At 40.2% G+C, this 24643-nt stretch overlaps 1 protein-coding gene and 1 long non-coding RNA gene across 13 annotated transcripts in view; one reads left to right on the top strand and one right to left on the bottom strand.

The window, feature by feature from the left end:
• Nucleotides 1-16896, bottom strand: part of HECTD1 (HECT domain E3 ubiquitin protein ligase 1) — an 87297-nt gene extending 70401 nt beyond the window's left edge. For 5 of the 6 annotated variants that reach the window (XM_034993811.1, XM_034993816.1, XM_034993813.1 and 2 more), the window contains exons 1-2: nt 16611-16896; nt 15003-15163 (exon numbers count right to left, since the gene is read on the bottom strand). In XM_034993811.1, the coding sequence (XP_034849702.1) occupies nt 15003-15142 (140 nt within the window). In that variant the 5' untranslated portion in view covers nt 15143-15163; nt 16611-16896. Of the gene's footprint in view, nt 1-15002; nt 15276-16610 lie in introns of all 6 variants that reach the window. The other variant, XM_034993812.1, reaches the window with a different exon arrangement.
• A 206-nt stretch (nt 16897-17102) lies between these two features.
• Nucleotides 17103-24643, top strand: part of LOC118003078 — a 78501-nt gene continuing 70960 nt past the window's right edge. For 6 of the 7 annotated variants that reach the window (XR_004677257.1, XR_004677258.1, XR_004677256.1 and 3 more), the window contains exon 1: nt 17183-17567. This is a non-coding gene — a long non-coding RNA (uncharacterized LOC118003078). Of the gene's footprint in view, nt 17568-24643 lie in introns of all 7 variants that reach the window. The other variant, XR_004677259.1, reaches the window with a different exon arrangement.

Below are 24643 nucleotides of genomic sequence, written 5' to 3'. Positions count from 1 at the left end.
AAAGAAAGAAAGAAAGAAAGAAAGAAAGAAAGAAAGAAAGAAAGAAAAAGGTACAGTATGTGAGTGGGGGGAAAAACCTCACTAAATGGGCTCAAAAGCCATAAAAGACAGTCAGTGAGCTTGAAGACAGGTAATAAAAATTATCCAATCTGAAAAACAGAGTGAAAAGACTGGGAGAAAAAAGTAAAGAGTGTTAGGTATCTGAGGGAACACATCAAAAAGTGTAACATTTGTGGACTGGAGTCCCAGAAGAAAAGGAGAAAAGAAAATGGCTGTAGAAAATAGATTTGACAAAAAAATGCTCCAAATGTGGTGAAAGGCATACAGATTCAAGAGCTCAGCGAACTTCAATTAAGACAAATTCAAAGACAACCAGGCACAGGCAAATCACAAACAGCAAAAATCCCCACAAAGGTAAATTTTTAAAAAAATCTTAAAAGCAGCATGAGGAAAAGCAACACAAAGAAACAAAGGTCAGAATAAATGCAGATTTCTCATCAGAAACCATAAAGGCCAGAAAACCATGGAACAGTATCTTTAAAGTGCTGAAAAGAATTGTCACCCCAGAATTTTATATCCAGCAAAAATACCTTCACAGCACAAATAGAAAATAAAGACATTCTCAAATGAAGAAAAACTAAGAGAATTAATCACCAGCAGACTTCCCTAAAAGAAATGTTAAAGAGGGGAGCGCCTGGGTGGCTCAGTCAGTTAAGCATCTGCTCAGCTCAGGTCATGATCCCGGAGTGCCAGGATCAAGCCCCACATCAGGCTCCCTGCTCAGTGAAGAGTTTGTTTCTCCCTCTCCCTCCTCCTCCCTCTCTCTTTCTCTCAAATAAATAAATAAAATCTTAAAAAAAAAAAAAAATGTTAAAGAGGGGAGCCTGGGTGGCTCAGTCGGTTAAACATCCAACTCTTGATCTTAGCTCAGGTCTTGATCTCAGAGTCCTGAGTTGAAGCCCCATATTGGGCTCCACGCTGGGTGTGGATCCTACTTTAAAAAAAAAAAAAAAAAGAGCAGCACCTGGGTGGCTCAGTCATAAGGCATCTGCCTTCAGCTCAGGTCATGATCCCAGGGTCCTAGGATCGAGGCCCGCATTGGGCTCCCTGCTCAGCAGGGAGCCTGCTTCTCCCTCTCCCACTCCTCCTGCTTGTGTTCCCTCTCTTGCTGTGTCTCTCTCTGTCAAATAAATAAATAATATCTTAAAAAAAAAAAAAAAAAGAAAGAAAGAATGAAAGAAAAGGGCACCTGCATGGCTCAGTCAGTTAAGTGTCTGCCTTCGGCTCGGGTCATGATCCCAGAATCCTGGGATCCAGCCCATAAGGCTCCCTGCTCAGAGGAGAGTCTGCCCCATGTTCTCTCTCTGCTCTCTCTTTCAAATAAATAAGTAAAATCTTAGAAAAAAAGAAAAAGAAATGCTGAGAAAGTTCTTCAAAGTTAAAGAAAATGATACCAGAGACATACATGGAACTTCAGGAATGAAGGGAGAGCAACAGAAATAATAAATATAATAGATTATTTTTCTCCTCTTAAACTGACTTTTTTTTTTTTAAAAGATTTTATTTATTTATTTGAGACAGAGAGAATGAGAGAGACAGAGAGCACATGAGAGGGGGGAGGGTCAGAAGGAGAAGCAGACCCCCCGCCGAGCAGGGAGCCCGATGCGGGACTCGATCCAGGGACTCCAGGATCATGACCTGAGCCGAAGGCAGTCGCTTAACCAACTGAGCCACCCAGGCGCCCCTTAAACTGACTTTTGAAAGTGAAAATTTTAAGATTGCATCTTGATATTTTCCATGTATGTAGATTTAAAACAACAAAAGATAAAGGGATCTACATAGTTGTAAGGCTTCTTCATTTAAAATGGTAAAACACTAACTCTTAGTTAAGTAATTAATCTTAATTAATTCCCAGAGCAACCATTAAAAAAATATAAAGAGAGCCAAAAACCAACAAGCAAGTTAAAATAGAATGCTACAAAATATTCAAGTAATTCGTAAGGTAGGAAAGAACAGAAAAAAAGAGAACAAAAAGTAAAATGTTACACATATATCCAAACACACCAAAAATTACATTAAATGTAAATGGTCTAAACTGACCAATTAAAAACAGTCAGGTTGGACTAAAAAAAAAAAAAAAAAAACCAAACCAGGCTGGATTAAAAAAACACAAGCCAACCATGTACCGTCTGCAAGAAACCCACATTATATATAATAACATAGATTGGTTAAAACTGAAAGGATGGAAGAAAAGATAGATCAAACAAATACTATCAAAAGAAAGCCTGAAGGGCACCTGGCTGGCTCAGTCAGTGAAACATGGGACTGCTGATCTTGGGGTTGTGAGTTCGAGCCCCATATCGGGTACAGAGATTACTTAAAAATAAAATCTTTAAAAAAGGGGTGCCTCGGTGGCTCAGTCATTAGGCGTCTGCCTTCGGCTCGGGTCATGACCCGGGGTCCTGGGATTGAGCCCTGCATCGGGCTCCCTGCTCCGTGGGAAGCCTGCTTTTCCCTTTCCCACTCCCCCTGCTTGTGTTCCCTCTCTCGCTGTGTCTCTCTGTCATATAAATAAACAAGATCTTAAAAAAAAAAAAAAAATCTTAAAAAAAAAAAGAGAGAGAAAAAGGCAAGCAAGCAAGCAAGCTTAAGTGGCCATAGTTATGTAAGACAAAATAAACTTCAGAACATGGAAAATTACCAGAGCTAAAAAGAGTGTTTTCATAATGATAAACCATTGATTCACCAAGAAAACTTAACAATCCTTTTAAAGTCATCTAACAAGGCTTCAAAATACATGAAAAACTGAGATAACTGAAAAGAAATAGATAAATCTACAATTACACTTGGAGACTTCAACACCTCTCTTTCAGTAACCTATAAAACAAATAGAAATCAACAAGGATATAGACTGAACACCACTATCAATCAACCTGACCTAATTTGACACTTACAGAACATTCCTCCCGAACAAGAGCAAAATATACATTCTTCTCAAGTGCATGTGAATGATTCACCAAAACTAACCCATATAATGGGCCATAATACAAACCTTAAGAGATTTAAAATAATTAATTAAAATAATAAAGTATATTATCTGACCACAATAGTGACACAAAAATATCTGGAAAATACTCAAATATTTCTAAATTAAGCAACACGCTTCTAAATAACAAAAGGGTAAAAAAGAAACTTCCAAAGAAAATTTTTAAGTATTCTGAACCAAATGAAAATGAATGTATAACATCAACTAAAGCAGAAAGGAGAAATCTATAGTATTAAATGCTTATATTAGACAAGGTCTTGAATCAGTAACCTACGCTTCCACCTAAGAACTAGAAAAAAAAAGAGCAAATTAAATTTCAAACCAATACAGAAGGAATTAATAAAGAGCAGAAATCAATGAAACTTGAAACAGAAAAACAAAAAATGAATTAAACCAAAAGCCACTTCTTTATAAAGATTAATAAAACTGATAAATCTTTAGCCAGACTGATCAAAACATAAAAATTACCAGTATCAAGATGAAAAGGAAAATTATCCCTACATACTGTACAAACACCCAAAAGATAAAAAGGAATATTACAAACAACTCTATGCCCATAAATTCTAATTCACATTAGTTAGACCAATTCCTTGAAAGACATACTACTAAAATTCACTCAAGAATTAAATAACCTAAACGGTCCTCTATTACACAAAGAATTAATTATAAAAACCTTCAAACATACCAATTTATTCTCTTATGGATTGTGCTTTTGGTGTTTACCTAAGAAATACCTGACTAACCTAGGGTCACAAAGGATATCTCCATTTTCTTTTAGAGGTTTTATAGTTTTAGGTTTTATGTTTAGGTCTATGATTCATTTTAATTTTATTTTTGTATATGGTGTGGGACATGAATCACAGTTACTTTTTCTTTTTTCCACATGGATACCAATTGTTCCAGCACCATAAAAAAATACGATCCTTTTCCTCCGAACTGCCTTTGCACCTTTGTTGAAATAAGGTGTCTCGGGGCACGTGGGTGGCTCAGTCATTCAGCGTCTGCCTTCAGCTCAGGTCATGATCCCAGGGTCCTGGGATCGAGTCTCGCATCAGGCTCCCTGCTCCGCAGGGAGCCTGCTTCTCCCTCTCCCACTCCCCCTGCTTGTGTTCCCTCTCTCACTGTGTCTCTCTCTGTCAAATAAATAAATAAGATCTTTAAAAAAAAAAAAGAAAGAAAGGAAAAGAAATAAGGTGTCTCGGTATTTAAGTCTATTTCTGAACTCTGCTCCATTTCATTGGTCCATTTTGCTTTATATCAGTACCACACTGTTTTGATTACTGTAGCTATATAACAGGAATTTAAAAACAGTACTATTAGTCCTCTAACTTGTTTTGGCTAGTGTAGGTCCTTTGTATTTCCATATAAAGTTTGAAGTCAGTTTGCCAATTTTTCCATCTTGTCAGATTTTTCTCTAACAATTGCAGAAGAAATGAAAATACATATTTACACAGAAATCAATATACTAATGTTTATAGTAACTTTGGTCATAATCACCAAAAATAGAAAACCAAATGTCTTTCAAAAGGTAAATGGGTAGGGGCGCCTGGGTGGCTCAGATGGTTAAGCGTCTGCCTTTGGCTCAGGTCATGATCCCAGGGTCCTGGGATTGAGCCCCGCATCGAGCTCCCTGCTTGGCGGGGAGCCTGCTTCTCCCTCTCCCTCTACTGTTCCCCCTGCTTGTGCTCTCTCACTCTCTCTATCAAATAAATAAATAAAATCTTTAAAAAAAAAAAAAGGTAAATGGATAAACCATCTACGGGGCACATCCATAAAATGGTACTACACAGCAATTAAAAGAAAGGAACTATTATACACAGCAACATAGATGACTCTCAAATGCAATATACTGTATTTATGACGCCAGACTCAAAACACTACACAATGTATATGGGATTCTACTTATACAACATTCTCGTAAAGTCAAAACTATAGCATCAGAGAACAGACCACTCACTGGTTGTCAAGCACTGGGGTTGGGGAAGGATTTAACTTCAAAGGGACAGCTCTAGGAAATGGAACTTGGGATGATGGAACAGTGCTGAATTTCAATTGTGGTGGTGGTTACACGACTCTGCATTTGTCAAAACTCGGAACTTTACTGCGTGTAATTTAAATAAATTTCAGAAAAAAATTAGTATCATGCCTATCATAATCACAGCCCTCCCTGTAGAGTGCTAAAAGTATACATCCATGGCACAAAATTTTATTTATAATTAAAGAGCTTTTCAAACTTTTAAATTTGCTAAAGATTAATCTCTTACATTATGGGCAGAATTATTTTTATATAATTAAACCTAGTACTATACTATAATACCAATTTATAGACCTAAAAGTAGCCTAATTAGGAAACATTAAGATTACTCCACCTATATGGAACTGTCAGACCAGTCAACCACACAAATGAGATTAAGAAGAAACTTCAGATGAATCCAAATTTAAGCAATGGTTTCCAAAATGCTACCTGCAATGACATCAGAATCTTTCCCTGATGAAAGCAGAGATAAGTAACTTAAAACAAGAACAGGGACATCTGGCTGGCTTAGTTGGTTAAGCATCTGCCTTTGGCCCAGGTCATGAACCCAGAGTCCTGGGATCGAGCCCCGAACTGGGCTCCCTGCTCAGCAGGGAACCTGCTTCTCCCTCTCCCTCTGCTCCTGCTCGTGCTCTCTCTTGGCTCACTCTCTCTCTCAAATAAATAAAATAAAAAAAAAAACAAGAACAAAAAAGTTTCATGAGGTTCCAAAGAGAAATAATTTTCTTGGGAACTGTAATAGTTTTTATACTATAACTACCATACCCTTTTTTTAGACAATATCACTTGACTTGGGCCAAGATTTTTGAAGATTTACAATATAAAATTTAACTTCTTTAATAAATAAAGGAAGTTATCTATAGTGGCAATATTTCGTTAATATGGTCTGTAAATTGGGCATTTCCTTTATTAAAGAACTAAAACAAAATTTTCACTATAAAAGTTAAATAAATTAATAAATTTGGTTTCATAAAGATAATAAATAACCTCTTTTGATCTATTTCATCTTTTATTTTTGTCCCTGCTCCCAGCCTTGAGTCTCTCTCTGTATTGCTTAACCAAAAATAACTCCTGGTGTAGCAGTTGAAAATTATGGCCTTCCCTCTCAAAGAAAAAGGAGTAAAATTCCAATATGTACACATGCCTTTCTCCAATTAAAACACACACACAAATCTGACTGCAATTCATTCAACAAATTATCTACTGAATAGACAGAACTTTTTTATGCCAAGTACTGTGCTAGGTATTGGAGGGTAGGATACAAAGATGAGTAAGACAGTGCTGGGCTCTAAGGAACTCAAAGGCCTAATGACACAATCAACAAGTAGGCAAAGTATACATTATTTATAGCTACAAAATAGAAGAGTGGTTTTTTTTTTTTTAATATTTTAAGGTGACAGGCACTTTGGTAAACTTAACAAAAGCTCACTGAAGATCATCATCTATGAGCCCCCCTTACAGAGAATGGTTCTTATCTTCTAGCACTTCTTTCTGCTGTCCACTGAAAAGAAGTACATAAACAGTTGACTTCTGTAAACAGAAATTACTTCCTTAACTTTTTAGAATTATATGTATTTGAAATAATGAACTTTCTCTATCCCAGGAAGGATCAGCTGTAGCGCTGATCAAAAAAATTATTTTTCACTTCCCTATTACTCTGCCATGGGGTAGAAGAAAACAGAAATTAATATGGAGAAAGCAGGTACATAAATGCAGGGGGGTAGGGAAAATATATACTGATTCTGTCACTGTTTGTACTACAGAGAAGAATACAATGCTCCTCCTCTTACATGCTCCCCAACCAATTTCATGACTCCAGAAATACTTTCTTTAGGCATTTTAGGCATAAATGAAAAGCAACCACAACATAAATAACTTCTTCAGTTTGTTCAGTATCTGGTTATTAGCTATTAGCTATTATATGCCAGGCACTATGCTTAGCAATAGAAAAACAAAAGAAGGGGCACCTGGGTGGCTCAGTCGGTTAAGCAGCTGCCTTCAGCTCAGGTCATGATCCAAGGGTCCTGGGATGGAGACCTGAGCACCAACTGGCTCCCTGCTCAGCAGGGAGTCTGCTTCTCCCTCTGCCCCTACCCACTGCTCATGTTCACTCATGCTTGCTCTCGCTCACGCACATGCGCTCTCATTCTCTCTCAAATGAATAAGTAAATAAAATCTTTTTAAAAAAGAAAAACAATAGTAATAGTAGTATCTAGTAGTACTGTGAGAACACAAGAGAAGTCTTTGAAGGCATCTGAATCTTATCCATTAGGTAAAGACCCAAAGATTTTTTAAAATAGAGTGGTATAGTCAAATAATTATTTTAAGACTCAATAAAGCTGGGGGGGAAAGACCATGAAAAAAATTTTAAGATACGACTCTGGTTATTGTTAGCTTGGAGACAGGGATATCTCTTATGAAGCTCCTAGCAAATTATAATTATTTCCCCATACCAATCCGAGATACTATCATTCTTTTCAATCTCCTACTTCAGGGAGGAAAAAAGGTCATCAGACAGAAATCCGTCAAACTTTTAACCATCCAACCTAAAACATCTACATCTAATCTCTCCATCTTCCCTGTTTTACAAGGACACACTACCTAAAATAAAACCCATCTCTCCACCAGCAGATCAGAGCTTTGCTCCTAAACATAAGATTTTCTGACCACAGCTTCAGCATTATCTGGTAGCATACTAGGAATGCAGACTATCAGGCAGCACACCAGACCAACTGAATCATAATTTGCAGCTTAACAAGATCCCCAGGTGATTCACATCATGCACACTGAAGTTTACAAAGCACTGGTCTTACCAGAAGCCTATTTTCTCCCAGTTTCTCAGAATCCAAAACACTATGGATATTCTCTCTCCTATCTCTTTGACCTTTAAAGGACAAAAATCCCATACCCCTATTCCAATCTAACTTCTTGAAAAAGTCTTCCACACTCCCTGGCTCTGTTTCTTCATATCCTACTTACTCCTGGACCCATTCAAACCTGCCCCTCACCACCACTCCACTAGCTCTCATTAAGATCAATGTCCTGGACAATGTAGCTAAATCCAAAGGACACTTTCAGTGTTCACCCTACTTGACCTCTCACCACAATTCAACACAATTGTCCTTTCTCTTTTTGAATCACTTTCTTCCCATGTTGACATACACTCATGATGCAAAAGCAATGGTGGAAGAAACTGCTGGCGTTTCAGCCGGAATCAAGGCAAGGGCACTAAACTGTACTACTGGGAGCTGTATTCTTCATTGCCGAGCTCTGGCATTGGGGGGCTGGGGGCTGGGGGCAGGCAGTTTCACTACAGAATAACCCTGATGAAGGAAAAAAATTATTAATTTTGCTAAATCGCAACCCTTGAATACCTATCTTTTTAATAACCTACTTCAGGAAATGGGAAGTAAGTATAAAGCACATCTGCCTCCTGAAGATGATGGTTGTGTCAAGGGAAAGCACTTGTGTAACTGCTGGAGAGCTCAACTAGACTTTTTTTCACCAACACCATTTTTACTTGAAAGAAATTCAGACAAACTGTGATTATTCAGACTTGGAAATCTGGCAAACATTTTCTCAAAATTTAACGAAGCAAGACTTCCACTTCAAGGAAAACAACTGACAGTACTTATTGCCAATGATAACATTAAAGCTTTCAAGCAAAAATGACAATTTTGGAAAACTTGTATCTGCCACCATGAGCTAGACAGCTTCCCAATATTGAAACCTTTCTGATGAGATCAGTATTCATACTAAACAAATGTGAGTTTGTGATACTATAGAATGACATATGTCAACATCTGGATTATCTGTATAGCTTGATAAATCCATTACCAGTGCACAATTTTACAAGCTTAAACATGGGTTAAAAAAAAAATCCACTCAAAGTACGAGACCAATATATTTTATGTAACAGGGTACAAAAAGTTCATTCATATGATTCAGAATCCACATTATAACTAACCCTTAAACTATCACTTCTCCAGTTTTGGTATGGTATCAAAGAATACCCATAATTATGTTTAAAAAATCATTACAACATTCCTCCCTTTTCCAACTACATTTGTGGAGAATGATTTTTTCATATATTTCTATCAAAACAATCCAGGGCGCCTGGGTGGCTAGTTGGTTAAGCGACTGCCTTCAGCTCAGGTCATGATCCTGGAGTCCCTGGATCGAGTCCCGCATCAGGCTCCCTGCTCGGCAGGGAGTCTGCTTCTCCCTCTGACCCTCCCGACCCTCCCCCCTCTCATGTGCTCTCTCTCTCAGTCTCTCTCTCTCAAATAAATAAATAAAATCTTTAAAAAAAAAAAAACATAATCCAGCAGGCTGAATGCAGAGGCAGATATGAGAATCCAGCCAAATCCAAACTCATGATCTCAGCCCCTCAAAACTTCCAGTGTTCTCTCTCACTGAATGGCATCACCATCCATTATAACCTGAGTAATCCATGATACTTCCTTTCTCACTCTCTCATATCCAATCATTCAACAAGTTCTGACTCTTTTACTTCCTAAATCTATCTCTATCCACTTCTTCCTACTCCTATTACACCAAACTCTCTCTGGACCATAATCTACCAAGTCTAGAAGAATGTGTTCTTTCTGTCCTCTCCACACATCTATTCTATTCTCAAAAGAGCAGGTAATGTTTTTGAAAGACAAATGTAATCATATCACTCATTCTTTTGCAGTATTTCACTGCCTTTGCATTGCTCTTAAGATAAAACCAAAAGCTTTACTTATCATATGCAAAAGACTCCATTCCATCTAGCCCCTACCTCCTACGCAGCACTCTGGCAAACTTTCCTTGTCCCAGTCACACTAGTGTTCTCCAAGTTCCTCAATCCCACTTCAAATTCTTCACACATTGCCTCCTCTTTGAACACCCTTCTACCTCCTCTACATAATTCATCCCATAAACTCTTACTCATCCTTCGTATCTTTAGAAAAAACCACTTCTTCAAAGAAGGCCACTTGGACTACCCCTACCCTTCCAGGTCATGTCCCTTCTACATACTGTCACAGCACCCTACTCTTTTCCTTCATTGCACTTAGTAAATGTGTTTATAACCACAGTTTTATTTCTATAATTATTTAATATCTGCCTTCTCTATCAGACTACTAGGCACCATAAAAATAGAGACTGTATCTGTTTTGGTCATCACCTAACACCTGACATAAAGTAGGAAAACAATTTAAATGGTTAGGGGAACCTGGGCGGCTCAGTTAGTTAAGCCTCTGACTTTGGCTCAGGTCGTGATCTCAGGGTCCTGGGATCGAGCCTCAAGTAGGGCTCAGCACTCAGCAGGGAGTCTGTTTCTCCCTCTCCCTCTGCCCCTTCCCCTACTTGTGTTCTCTCTCTCTCTCAAATAAATAAAATCTTCAAAATCTTTAAAAGGTTAAAAGCTGGGGTGCCTGGGTGGCTCAGTCGTTAAGCATCTGCCTTCAGCTCAGGTCATGATCCCGGCATCCTGGGATAGAGCCCCGCATAGGGCTCCCTGCTCAGCGGGAAACCTGCTTCTCCCTCTCCCACTCCCCCTGCTTGTGTTCCCTCTCTCGCTGGGTCTCTCTCTGTCAAATAAATAAATAAAATCTTTGAAAAAAAATAAATAAAAGGTTAAAAGCTTTGTCACTACTGTAGGTATTTTTTACCTTTTACTATAAATATACAACAGGAAGTTTTTACCACTGTGTTCAACCACTTTGGAATCCAGACTCAAGACCTTCTTCCTTGGGATATCGCTCAAAGAATACACTAGGAAAATGATTAATGGTGGTTGCCTCTGAAATGATTAGCCAGGAGAAAGGAGAGGGAGAGACTTTGTACTGTACATCCTTTTGTGCCCTCATAATTAACTAAAATGATTATTTTTTGAGACTTCAGGCGCCTGGGTGGTTCAGTTGGTTAAGCATCCGACTCTTGATTTAGGCTCAGGTCATGATCACAGGGCTGTTGAGATTGCGACCTATGCTGGGCATGGAGTCTGCTTAAGATTCTCTCTCTCCCTCTGCCCCTACCCCGCTTCCTCTCTTAAAAAAAAAGAAAAAGAAAAGAAAAGAAAAAAAGAGCCTTCTAGTACCTAAAAGTACTATCCCTAGGGCACCTGGGTGGCTCAGTCAGTTAAGCATCTGCCTTTGGCTCAGGTCATGATCCCTGGGTCCTGGGATCAAGCCCCAAGTCAGGCTCCCTGCTCCTCAGGGAGTCTGTCTGTGTCTCCCTCTGCCTCTGCCTCTCTCTCTCTCATTAATGAATAAATAAAATCTTTAAAAAAAATAAAATTACTATACCTAATATCCCATTTTCTAGATCTTAGATTCTACCCAGAAAATATAACTTTTAAATTATACTACCTGAAGAGATAGTAGGCAGGATCTACAAGTGAGCAGGATTTACCTATTTATAATAACATGTACAATAATCTATTTTAATGTGAATGCAAACTCATTTGTAACTCATTAAATTTAACTATGATTAAATTTATAACATATTAAATTTAACTCACCAACATATCACAGATGAAAGCAAAAACTCACCTCGAACTTGAATTTTATTTTCTAGAGCATTACCCTGTAAGTTCAGGCATTAATAGGAAGAATCACAGCTTCACAGAAAATGTACACCCCTTCACTTCAAACTGTCAAAACTCTCCAAAAAATGGAGAGCCACGTATAATATTAAGTTAAAGGAAAAGACTTAACTATTATGTGAAAAGCACTATGCTAGGGATTTCACATATATTATCCCTTTTAATCTTCACAAAAACCTGAACCCAAATCTATCCCATCCCAAAGGCCATTATTCTACCACACCATCTGCCTTTCCTGCCTAAAGAGACATATAACTATTAATACAAGGTAATAAGGCAAAAATGTATCTGAACATAGACATCTTTTGCTTTATTCAATATAAATAAGGACTGTTTACTAGTATCTTTTTTTTTTTTTAAGATTTTATTTATTTATTTGACAGATAGAGACATAGCGAGAGAGGGAACACAAGCAGTGCAAGAGGGAGAAGCAGGCTTCCCACCGAACAGGGAGCCTAAGGTGGGTGGGGCTCAATCCCAGGACCCTGGGACCATGACCTGGGCCGAAGGAAGAGCTTAACGACTGAGCCACCCAGGCGCCCCTGTATGCTAGTATCTTATGAAATCAAGTTGGTACAGGAAATTTTCACCAATATTCAAAATATGCGCATCATCTTGTTTTTCCCCCTACCCTGTTTGATTCTTGCAAAGAATTTAAAAAGACTCTCCAAAATCAATCAGCTTCACAAAATAAAGTCCCAAAATAAAATTCAAAATTAGAAATGTAATAATATTAGTGGGTAGCCCGCTTTACCCAAAACACTTTTCACATACATTCTTTCCTTTAATCCTCACAAGGAGTCTACTGCTATTCTACAGAGAAAGAACCTAAACTAAGGCTCTCAAAGGCTAAATGAGACCTAGCCAACCAAGAATCCAAGAATCTGAACCCAAGTCTCTGATACCACAGCCCATTCTTTTCATCTCACCATGCTGCCTCTCTGGTTTAAGGTAATCAATTTTTCTTGTGACAAGAAAATCTGACTATAGAACAAAGAGAGCAAACTGTTTTTTAAAAAATTGTCACAAATTTCATCAAACATCCGTTTTTTGAGAGATAAATTACTGGTATGCTACATGAAACAGGGGTAACCATTCCAATTCGAAATAATCTTGTTATCTTAGTAAATAAAAAATATTAAGTCCACATCTGACTTCAGTTTCATCTTTCATAAATTTATATTATATCAAATATAAATAAGCCTAGAAGGGAAAATGGAAAGAACAGTTATGTAGGGATGGTAGGATTTTATATAGGGATGTTTTCTATTTTAAAAAATTTTCCTTTAAGGGTACCTGGGTGGCTCAGTTGGTTAAGCGACTGCCTTTGGCTCAGGTCATGATCCTGGAGTCCTGGGATGGAGTCCTGCATGGGGCTCCCTGCTCAGTGGGGAGTCTGTTTCTCCCTCTGACCCTCCCCCCCTCTCATGCTCTCTCTCTCTCTCAAATAAAATCTTTAAAAATAAATATTTCCTTTAAAATTGTTTTAATAAGGTAACACCTTTTTTAACTGCCATTACAAATATCTCTACTATATATCAGTACTTAATAAAGATACAAAACAATCATTAATTGGCAAGTATAACTTTTTATTTTTTAAAGATTTTATTTATTTATTTGAGAGAGAGAGACAAAGATAGCCACAGAGAGCACAAGCGAGCACAAGCTGGGAGGAGAGGGAGAAGCAGGCTCCCCACCGAGCAAGGAACCCAGTGCGGGATTTGATCCCAGGACCCAGGGATCATGACCAAAGCCGAAGGCAGACGCTTAATTGACTGAGCCACCCAGGTGCCCCAGCAAGTGTAACTTTTTTAAAAAACCGAAAGTAATTCTCAGGTAATTAAGACCCTCTAATGAAATCTATGAATACTCAAAAATCTACTTTACTTTTCTATGAATCCTGCTAAAATAAGTATCAACAGGGGGACTAGGTTATTATGCATTCAAAGTTTGTTAATAACAAAAACTAGTTGACATGAATGGGCCATTAATAAATTGTGATTTGGGGTTGGGGGGTGGGTTAACTGATGAATCACTAAATTCTACCCTTGAAACTAATACTATACTACATGTTAACTAATTTGAATTCAAATAAAATCTTGAAAGAAAACAAAAATAAAAAATAGTGATTTGAAACTTTGTTTATAAGGATTTTTATCCTAAGATTTTTATTGTCTTATGGGACTTATAACTAAGAATTATTATTAATTTATTAATTCATCTTCATTAATTATTCATTTAAAAATGAAAACAATTAAAAATACTTTGTCAGTTTAGGGGTGCCTGGGTGGCTCAATTGGTTAAGCGGCTGCCTTCGGCTCAGGTCATAATCCCTGGGTCCTGGGATTGGATCGAGCCCCAAGACAGGTTTCCCTGCTCAGCAAGGAGTCTGCTTCTCCCCCACCACCACCCACTCACGCTTGCCTGCACATACTCTCTCTCTAATAAATAAATCTTAAAGAAAGAAATACTTTGTCCATTTAGTAATAACAATCTTTATTGCCACCTCAACGAAATTAAGATAATTATACAAAATTTTAAGTCAACATCTCATTTTCTAATTACCTCAAAATGGCATTAAAACAAATATAGAAATCTGAGTTTTCATTTACTTACTATCAGAATTCAAAATTGTAAATAATATAAAATAAACAGTAAAAACCAAATGTGTTCTGTATTCAGAATGGTTAAAGAGGAAAAATAGCATTAATAGCCAATCTAGTAATGAATTCTTTTACATTTTCACACAAATTCTACATTAAAACCTCTGAATAAAATTGTTTAAACTCCAAATTACTAAATCTGTTTCTACTGTTCCAAAAATATGCTACGTAAGTAACACCCAATTTATATCCTCCAAACTGAAATTTACAAAGCAATCATTTGCTTTAAGGAAAGTATAATGTCATATGAGTTAATACTAATGAAGAAAGGGGCAGCTGGAAACTGTTCATTATCTGTATTTTCATGTTTATTTCAAGTTAATTTCTTGGTACAGAAACAGGTACCTTTAAAGAAGTATTTGTATTTTCCTAGTTCATAAGATATTTTGAAAATAAATCAAGCAAGCTAGGGTTAAATTAGTATTCCCTAATTCCTATTCATTCAACAAACATATATTTGTGTCATCACAATTATCATTACAGGAATTACTTCACCTACCAATGTTTATTTCTCAGAAAAGTACAAATCCAAAACTGGAGAAACTTTTTAAAAGATAATTTTAAAACTCACTAGAGAAAAGTCTACACAAACGGAAGTCTGCAAATGGTTGAAAACAGATGTCACCACAGCAACCCCAAAAGAAGATGATGAAGGGATGTACTTACGTTTCAAAACAACGATCCACGTTGTCAGACATCAAAAGCAGCATGCATAGCTGTTCAAGGGCTATTAGTTGCATATCCCTTTCATCTCCCTGTCCCATCTGTAGCCATTCCAGCAATGTATCAGGATCCACATCTGCCATGGTTTTTTAAAAGCCTCTTTGCTTAAATTAAAAAAGTAAAAGGAAAAAGTCCTTTAAATATCCAGGACTGATCAGCTTGGGTTTAAAAAATTTTCTTTTACATCGGCTAGAACCAAATGTTCTTGGTGTCCTCCTAGGAATCAGAAAAGACTCATAAGTATGTTTGAGAGAGTACTTTAATGCAGTTTTTCAACTTTATTTCTCCAGTTTAACATTCATATATCATACTAAATAAAAATCAGTTTTGCGCTAGAGAATAAGCTGATCAGGTTGCTACTTAACTGAAAACCAGAGCTGTCTTTGTCAAACACAGTCAAGCTTCAGATCCCACTACTGCTATCACCAACGTCTGTGCCAAAAGGCAAAAAACACCTTACTAAAGGTTCTTTTTTTTTCCCCAGCAAACTTCTTACCCCATCCTCCACCCAAAACTGATCTTCAGATATGTGTTAGATTCCGTATTTTGAGGAGATGATTCTAAGCACTGTGTCCAATCCCCCTTCAAATTAAGTTTCTGCTTTAAAATGATCTCCAATTCCACAAATTCTGCTGACTTCCCAATTTACTTACTGCTCCATAAGACATCCACATACAAACAATAATCAGATACAAGTTGTATCTATGAATAAAGGCGTAGTTAAGAATTCTGGCAGTCTTGGCAACTCTTAAAAAGTTTAAAAAGAAATGCTAAAAGTAAATGCAATGGACTAACACCTTACGGATCCGAATACAGGCCAATCTATGGCCCTCTTTCCCCATCTCCACAGAATGGGGCAGTTGGTTAAAAAAAAATAATAATAATACAAAATAGAGAAGCAGCCCCAAGAGGCAAGTCATTACAAAAGCCCGGAGGCGCCCCGACGGAAGGACAGCTTTGGATCCCAGGTAACCCAGATGCAGGTGTGTGAATCCAGCCGCCGGTCCCGGTGGGCACCCAACGGCGGCGACCAGCAAGGATGACCCAACACTCCGGGCCCAGTCGAGCGCCGCGCCGGGAAGCGCAGGCACCGCGCTCTGCTTTCCTGGCACCAAACCTTGCTAAGTTAGCTACCTGTGTCTACGAGGGGGAAGTTCTGGAGGAGAGGCAGCACGCCTCCGTGCCCAGAGCAGGCCGCCGGGCCGAGCAGGCGGCGGGTCTCTCGGGAGCGGCGCCCGGAACTTCAAGGCTCGGGGGGACGTCCCTGGCCCGACCGGGAGGCGAACCCTTCTCAAGGGCAAGGGGGCCCGCCCTGGGCTCCGGTTCGGGCAAGCCAGGCTCCGGCTCGAACAAGGCGGGCCCCACCGCGGGCAGGGCCGGGGGAGGGGAACAAAGGGGCTAAGCGGGTTAGTCCGCAGCAGCCCGGCCGACCTCACCCGGAGCCGGGGTCTCGCTCCCCGCACGCCGCCGGGCATCCCGGGTCGCGGCCCCCAGGCCTGGCCCTTCCGACCGCCTAAGGCGCTTCCGCCTCCCCGTCCCTCAAGCTCTTACCGGGGCTCGTCGTCCCAAACCGCTCCGGTCCAGCTCCAAGCAGGCCGCGGGCAGAGCCAGGCCCGGCCGCGGCCCTCGAGTTACCAGGAAGCCGCAGGCCGCGCAGGTCGAGCCGGGCAAGCGGCACAGGAAAAGCCGCGCCTCGTCCCTCCCCTTCCTCCGCGGGGACCTGGTGACAGGGAAGCGAGAGGTTCCTCCGACCGGCGGCAGCCAGCGCACGTCCGGTCCCCGGCACGCGGCTCCTCAGGCCCGCAGCTCAGAGGCCCGCGCGGTGCTGCCGGCGGCGGCGGCGGGGGGCGGCCGCGTCCATCGCGATCCCGGAGGGGGAAGGGAGGAGGGTCGGGCGAGAGGGGGGAGGGGAAGCTGCGGAGGACAGCCGAGCTCGGCGGAGGCGGAGCAAATCGACTCTCCCGGCAGCGACCCCACCGGCCGCCAGGTGGGGCGCTGCGGAGACCGGTCGGCCGGCGGCGCAGTACCCCAACCTGGGTAGCCGGGCGGCGGGCCGCGTGGCCGCCACTACCGGGACGCTGTGGCCCTGCGCGCCTCGGACTCCCTAGTCAGCTGTCGCTTTTCTGTCGTACGCCCGCACCCTGGTGCACGCACGCTCAGCCTGTTTTGCACCGTGCCTACACACTTGGCGTGCTCCGCGTTAGGCCCCCACGCTACACGTCATAGCTGTGGCCAACCTGTCCTTGCCGAACCCCAGCGGGCCGGGCGGCCCGTACTGCGCCGCGCGCTCCCCGCTCCCTGCGAGGCAGCCCTACTCGCGCACGGAAGTGCGTCCCGGGAGGAAAAGCACCTCCCCGGGGTCTTAGGAGGCAAACCGCCCGCAGTTCACCAGAAGGAAAGCCTTTCACCACAACCCCGGGAAGTAAATATTTTCAAGCAGTATCTCCATTGCACTGATGAGAGAACTGAGGCTCCCAAGAGCGTAAATTCAGGCCCAGTGGCGTCCCGGTAAGCAGCACCGCTGAGAGGGTGCTTTTGACTCTTTTTCTTGTGGGTTGTGGTCTCAAGTACCTCCGTGGTTATTCCCTTCAAACGTTTTGTGTTTCACACGCTTTGAGAATAAAATAGGCCTGCCATTGGGAAAAAAAAAATAGGCCTGCTTATAAGACCTACTTGGAGATTCTTAGGATGTAGTTAATTGGAAATGTGAATATAGCTTTTTTTTAAATAAAGAAATGAATCCCTTGCTTTGGGAGATAAGTAAACCCATACCTCAGACACTCTCACTGTACTCTCCCCTTTCCATCTTTTATAACAAAAATGAATATTACATAACAGTATTTGAGTTGTGTTCTTTTAAGCGATCTGCATGTGCTTGAAGAACCAGTATTTTGGAAATTACAGATTTGCACTTCAAATATATATGGGCACATATCCCACTGTCACAGGTCATGGTCCCTAGGTCTCCTGTTATCAGTTCAAATCAAGACAAAAGGGTAGAGGATTCTACTATCTTGTCACAACTACAACACATGACAATAATTGTTTGGGAGCTATGACTACGATGTGGAGCTGCCAATAAAATCTTCAAGGAGGAGGGTCTTTATGGACTGTGAAGAATGGGTGGGATATGGACAGTGCAAGGGAGGGCAAAGAATACAAGCAAAAGCCTGATATCTTCTGACAAAGGAAAGAGGAACTGTGCCCCAAGCAAAGAACCTGCATTAAGCAATGAAGGGGAGACAAGGTTGGGACTAAAGCATGCAGGGCCTTGCATGCCAACTGAAGAATTTTGGCTTAGATAAGTAACAAGTTTTGGATTAGAACACTGATGAGAAAAATCAGTCTTAGAAAGATTGACAGAATGGCTAAAAGGAGCTACCTAGACAAGACAATTAGCTGGGAGGTTGCTGAAATCCGCTAATGGTGGAGGAAGGAAGGGCCTAGTTACTGGCAATAAGAATGGAGAAGAGCTAAATCTAACAATTATTATTTTTTTTTAAAGATTTTATTTATTTATTTGAGAGAGAGAGAGACTGAGAGAGAGAGACCATGAGAGGGGGGAGGGTCGGGAGGGTCAGAGGGAGAAGCAGACTCCCTGCCGAGCAGGGAGCCTGATGCGGGACTCCATCCAGGGACTCCAGGATCATGACCTGAGCCGAAGGCAGTCGCTTAACCAACTGAGCCACCCAGGCGCCCAACAATTATTTTTTTAAAAAGATCAGAATTTAAATACTAACTTCAATTCTTTTTTATTCTTTATTTTTTTTTTTAAGATTTTTACTTATTTAAGATAGAGCGAGAGTGAGCGAGAGAGCACGAGCAGGGGGAGCAGAGGAAGAGGGAGAAGCAGGCACCCCGCTGAGCAGAGAGCCCTGCGCACGGGACTCAATCCCAGGACCCTGGGACCATGACCTGAGCTGAAGGCAGACACTTAACTGAGCTGAGCAGAGAGCCCTGCGCGGGACTCAATCCCAATCATGACCTGAGCTGAAGGCAAACGCTTAACTGACTGAGCCAAGCAGGGGCCGACAATTCTTATTTTTTAACCTGCAGAGAGGACTTGGAAGCTAGGAAAGTGATTATGCTATTAACAGAAAATAGAAAAGTTAGAAGAGACTACACTTAAGAAATTTTTTAAGGCATATTTTCCTTTATTCCCCCACCATCTTTATTCGCATCACCCCTTATACATCCCAAAATGAATGACTGTAGTATGCTTTAAAGAAACCTTATCCAAAAAGTGCTATGACTTTTATTGTGATTTCATTATTATGTTATTTTAAATTAAAATATGAAATTCCAGAACAAGAGCATTCAAGTAAAAGAATAAAGCCCTGACAAAGCAGAAGATCTTGTGAAAGCAACTGACCATACCTGAATATATATCCCAAGCAACCAGGATATGTTTACATGTTAGTATTTCACCTCCATGTCAAAATATAGTAATAGTGGCCATTGGGGGGCGCTTGGGTGGCTCAGTCAGTTAAATGCCTGACTTCAGCACAGGTGATTTTGGGGTCCTTGGATCAAGTCTTGCAGAGCAGATGCTGCTAGGCAGGGAGTCTGCTTGAGGATTCTCTCTCTCCCTCTCCTTTTCCCCCTCCCCCGGCTCATGTTCTTTCTCTCTCTCAAATAAATAAATCAATCTTAAAAAAAAGAAGAAGAAGAAGAATGGCCATTGGGAATTGCTATGTACCAGACACAGTATAAGGCAGTGGGTCACAGACTTCATCTTCAATAAACTATATAAAAGTCTAGGAGAAGGTAGATGTGAACACACTTCGCTTGTCTTCCTCCATGATAATACTTATCACAGAAATATTGTCAACTACACTGAGAACATCAAGGAGGTAATGGCATGTCAGAAGCCTTCAAAAATGATGTGTGGGGGCCTGGGTGGCTCAGTCGTTAAGCGTCTGCCTTCGGCTCAGGTCATGATCCCAGGGTTCTGGGACCGAGCGCTGCATCGCGCTCCCTGTTCCGCGGGAAGCCTGCTTCTCCCTTCCCACTCCCTCCTGCTTGTGTTCCCTCTCTTGTTGTGTCTCACTCTGTCAAATGAATAAATAAAATCTTTAAAAACAAAAAATGATGTGTGAACTACATCTCAAATGTTCAGTTGGAGCTGGCCAGACATTAGGAAAACCAGGTGGAGAGGCACAGAAGTGTGAAGAGGGCTCCTTTTTGGGAAACAGGGAAGAGGTCACTGTTTGGGCATAGGCCCCACTTTTATGAAGTATCTTCAATATATACACAGTTAACTGGGATTGATTCACAGGTTCAGAAAGAAAGATAGCGTTCAAATGTAAACTCTTATCCCACTGACTGACATTACTATGAATTAATTTTTAAAATAAATCCTGTCTTGGGGCACCTGGGTGGCTCAGTCGTTAGGCATCTGCCTTCAGCTCAGGTCATGATCCCAGGGTCCTGGGATCGAGCCCCACATCGGGCTCCCTGCTCGGCGGAAAGCCTGCTTCTTCCTCTCCCACTCCCCCTGCTTGTGTTCCTGCTCTTGCTATCTCTCTCTCTCTGTCAAATAAATAAATAAAATCTTAAAAAAAAAAAAAAAATCTTGTGAATAACACAGTTACATGGCATCACGTTTTTTATGTATTAAAAGCATCATTAGATATAAACATTTCAAACATGCTACAAAAAAATGGGCATTTCTTCAACTTTTAACTGGAAATGGGACTTTGGCTTCTCTCAACTTCTGAGAAGCTGTAACTATGAAAGAATGTGGCCATTTTGGAACAGTAGGAAATGAAATTTGGCTGGAACCTCGGGTAGAGTTAGTGGCTGGAAGAGAACATTGAGGTTAATTGGAATTAGTTTGCTAACAGTCTTGAACACCATGCTAAGGAGTCTGAAGTTTGTTCTTTGGGCAATGGGGAGGCTTTGGATGTTGTAAACAAAGGAGCACTGTGATATGATGCAGGGGTTAGGATTATTAGCCATCTTCAAGTTAAAAGTGATTTCTATAAGGGTGCCTGGCTGTTTCAGCCAGTAGAGCATGTGACTTTTGATATTCGGGTTGTGAGTTCAAGCCCCATGTTGGACATAGAGCTTACTTTAAAAAATTAAAAAACCATAAAATTGATTTCTATAAAGATTTACAGTTAGCAAGAGACTTTAACAAAAATTATTTAATCCTCCTGTATTATTTAATATATATGAAAAATGAGCTGTGTTATCATAAGCATTATTTTACATAAGAGAAAAAGCTCAGACAAGTTAGGTGACTTGCTCCTGCTCTCACAGCTAGTAAAGGACAGGTCTAATTCTCAAACCTGGTCCTTCAACTCTTGGGCTCTTAGAGTCTGAAGGAATATTCAAGATAACCTGGGCTGCCTGACTAGCTCAGTAGGGGAAGCATGCAACTCTTGATCTCAGGGTTGTGAGTTCAAGCCCCACATTGAGTGTAGAGATTACTTAAATAAATAAAGAAACTAAAAAAAAAAAAAAAGAGAGAGAGAGATAACCTATTCTACCGTCCTTCATGTTGAAAACAAAACAAAACAAAGACAAAAACAAACAGTGTAGTCATCTGTCTGTGCCATCCCTGACTTGTTATCCAGATTCTTCTATTATATTTCCAGTGTTGGGAAATTATTACTTCATGAGGCAATGCACTTTACTTCGATCTACCAGCTTCAGTTATTAGAAGGTGGTATGGTAAAAGGCTATACACACGAGAGTTGGCTGAGCAGTGTGTGAAAACCAGTTCCCATTTTACTAGCTTGGTGAACTTGGCAAATTATTTAATCCTTCCAAACCTCAGTTCCTTCATATGTAAAATAGGATAACCACAGCTACCTAATCAGATGGATGTTAGAAGAATTTAAGGCTTTTTTGCATGCAAAAACCTAGGCCAGTAGTTCTCAACCTTAGCTGCGTATTAGATTCATTGGAGAACATTTTTTATTTTAATGATTTTATTTATTTATTGACAGAGAGAAAGCGAGAGAGGGAACACAAGCAGGGGGAGTGGCAGGCAGAGGGAGGAGCAGGATCCCTGAGCAAGGAGCCTCCTGGGATGATGACCTGAGCCAAAGGCAGAGGCTTAACCGACTGAGCCACCCAGGCATCCCTAGGGAGATTTAATTTTTCTTTTTTTAAAGATTTTATTTATTTATTTGACAGAGAGAGAGACAGCGAGAGAGGGAACACAAGCAGGAGGAGTGGGAGAGGGAGAAGCAGGCTTCCTGCGAAGCAGAGAGCCTGATGTGGGGCTCGATCCCAGGACCCTGGGATCATGACCTGAGCCGAAGGCAGACGCTTAACAACGGAGACACCCAGGCGCCCCGGGAGATTTAATTTTATCTACATTTCCTTCTGCCTCCGTCTCCCACATCAATGTTGAGCACTTTTGTGTGCTTATTGGCTGTTCATATATTTCCTTTGGAGAAATGTCTATCAAAATGGAGATTTACATTTATGTTTTCTTCTAAGAGTTTTATAGTTTAAGCTCTTACATTAAGGTTTATGATCCACTTTGAGTTAATTTTTGTATATGTTGTGAGATACAATCCAACCCCCCCCCCCCCTTTTTTTGGTACATGGCTATCCAGTTGTCTCCACACCATTTTTGGAAAGATTTTTTTTCCTGTGAATTTCTTGGCACCCTTGTTGAAAATCAACTGACCATAAATATAAAGGTTTATCTGGACTTTCAATTATGTTTCATTGATTTCAATTTCTATCCTTCTTCCAATACCACAATACCACCCTGGCTTGATTATTGTAGCTTTGTAGTGTGTTTTGAAATCAGGAAGTGTGAATCCTCCAACTTTGTTCTTTTTCAAGATCATTTTGGCTATTCTAGGTTCCTTGCATTTCCATGAGAATTTAAGATCAGGTTGTCAATTGCAAAAACAAATGCAAAACAACAACAAAACCAGCTCTGATTTTGACAGGGATTGCATTGACTATTTACATCCATTTGGCCTTTATTGCCATTTTAATAATAAGTCTCCCAATTTATAAACATGGGATTTCTTTCCATTCATTTACTTCTTCTTTACTCTATCAATGATGTTTTGTAGCTTTCAGTATACAAGTTTTGTGCTTTTTTTGGTTAAATCATTGAGACTTTCCATGTGTATGTGAGAAGAATGTGCATTCTGCTTTTGTTGGGTGAATGTCTGGTGGGTCCAATTGGTTTATAATAGTATTCAAGTATTTTGTTTCTTTGCTGATCATCTGTCTGGTTGTTCTAACCATTCTTGAAAGTAGAATAATGAAATCCTTATTATGGTTGAATTGCCTATTTCTCCCTTATTACTTTTTACTTCATGTATTTCAGGCTCTGTTTTTAGGTGCATATGTACTTATAGTTATGTCTTCATGACAGATTAAACCTTTTATCATTATAATGTATATATTTTTGGCTCTAATAACGATTTTTGTCTTAAAATCTATTTTCTCTGATATTAGTATAACCACTCTAGCTCTCTTTGGGGTACTGTTTGTTTGTATATTTTTCCCTTCTTTTCCTCTCAGGTTATTTGTGGCTTTGAATTCACACTTTGTCTTTTGTAGACAGCATATAGTTGGGTCATCATTTTTTCATCCATTCTGCACATTTCTGCCTTTTGATTGGAACATTTAGTCCATTTACAATTAATGTTATTATCAATAACATAGTTTTTACATTTGCCATTTTGCTATTTATTTTCTGTGTGTCTTAGCTCTGTTTTTTGGGCTCTTAGGTCTCTATTTAGGTCTCTTAGGTTTCTATTTCTCCATTATTGCTTTCTTTTGTGCTACTTACTTTCTGGCTACTGTTTTAACTCCTTTGTTGTTTCTTTTACTAAATGTTTTTGAGTTCTTTTCTTAGTGGCTGTCCTAGGGATTACAATTAGCATCTTAACTTAAAAAATAATGAAGCTTGGATTAATATCAAATTAATTGAGGTAGTATACAAAAATGTTACTCCAATATAGCTTTATTTTCTACTCCTCTTTGTGCTATTTATTGACATACAAATTACATCTTTATATATTGTATGCCCATCAACTGAGTTGTTAATCATTGCTTTATGCACTTGTCTCGTAAATTAGAGGTGAAAATAAAAGAATTACAAACACAAGTACATTTATGCTTTTATGTTTACCTATGTATTTACCTTTACCAATGCTCTGCACAATATATACTGGCTTATTTTAGGCTATTATTAAAACTCAAAATATTCAGGGCGCCTGGGTGGCTCAGTTGGTTAAGCGACTGCCTTCGGCTCAGGTCATGATCCTGGAGTCCCGGGATCAAGTCCCGCATCGGGCTCCCTGCTGAGCAGGGAGTCTGCTTCTCCCTCTGACCCTCCTCCTTCTCATGCTCTCTGTCTCTCATTCTCTCTCTCTCAAATAAATAAATAAAATCTTTAAAAAAAAAAAAAAAAAACTCAAAATATTCAGGGGCACCTGGGTGGCTCAGTCATTAAGCATTAAGTGTCTGCCTTTGGCTCACGTCATGGTCCCAGGGTCCTGGGATTGAGCCCCATATCAGGCTCCCTGCTCGGCGGGAAGCCTGCTTCTCCCTCTCCCACCCCCCTTGCTTGTGTTCCCTCTCTCGCTGTGTCTCTC

This window comes from Mirounga leonina, unplaced genomic scaffold (assembly GCF_011800145.1).
Source record: "Mirounga leonina isolate KUSES-001 unplaced genomic scaffold, KU_Mleo_1.0 Mir_91, whole genome shotgun sequence".
In the NCBI taxonomy this organism is placed as follows: Eukaryota; Metazoa; Chordata; class Mammalia; order Carnivora; family Phocidae; genus Mirounga; species Mirounga leonina.
Note: the sequence above shows the minus strand (reverse complement) of the source record. Positions and strands in the feature narration are given on the sequence as shown.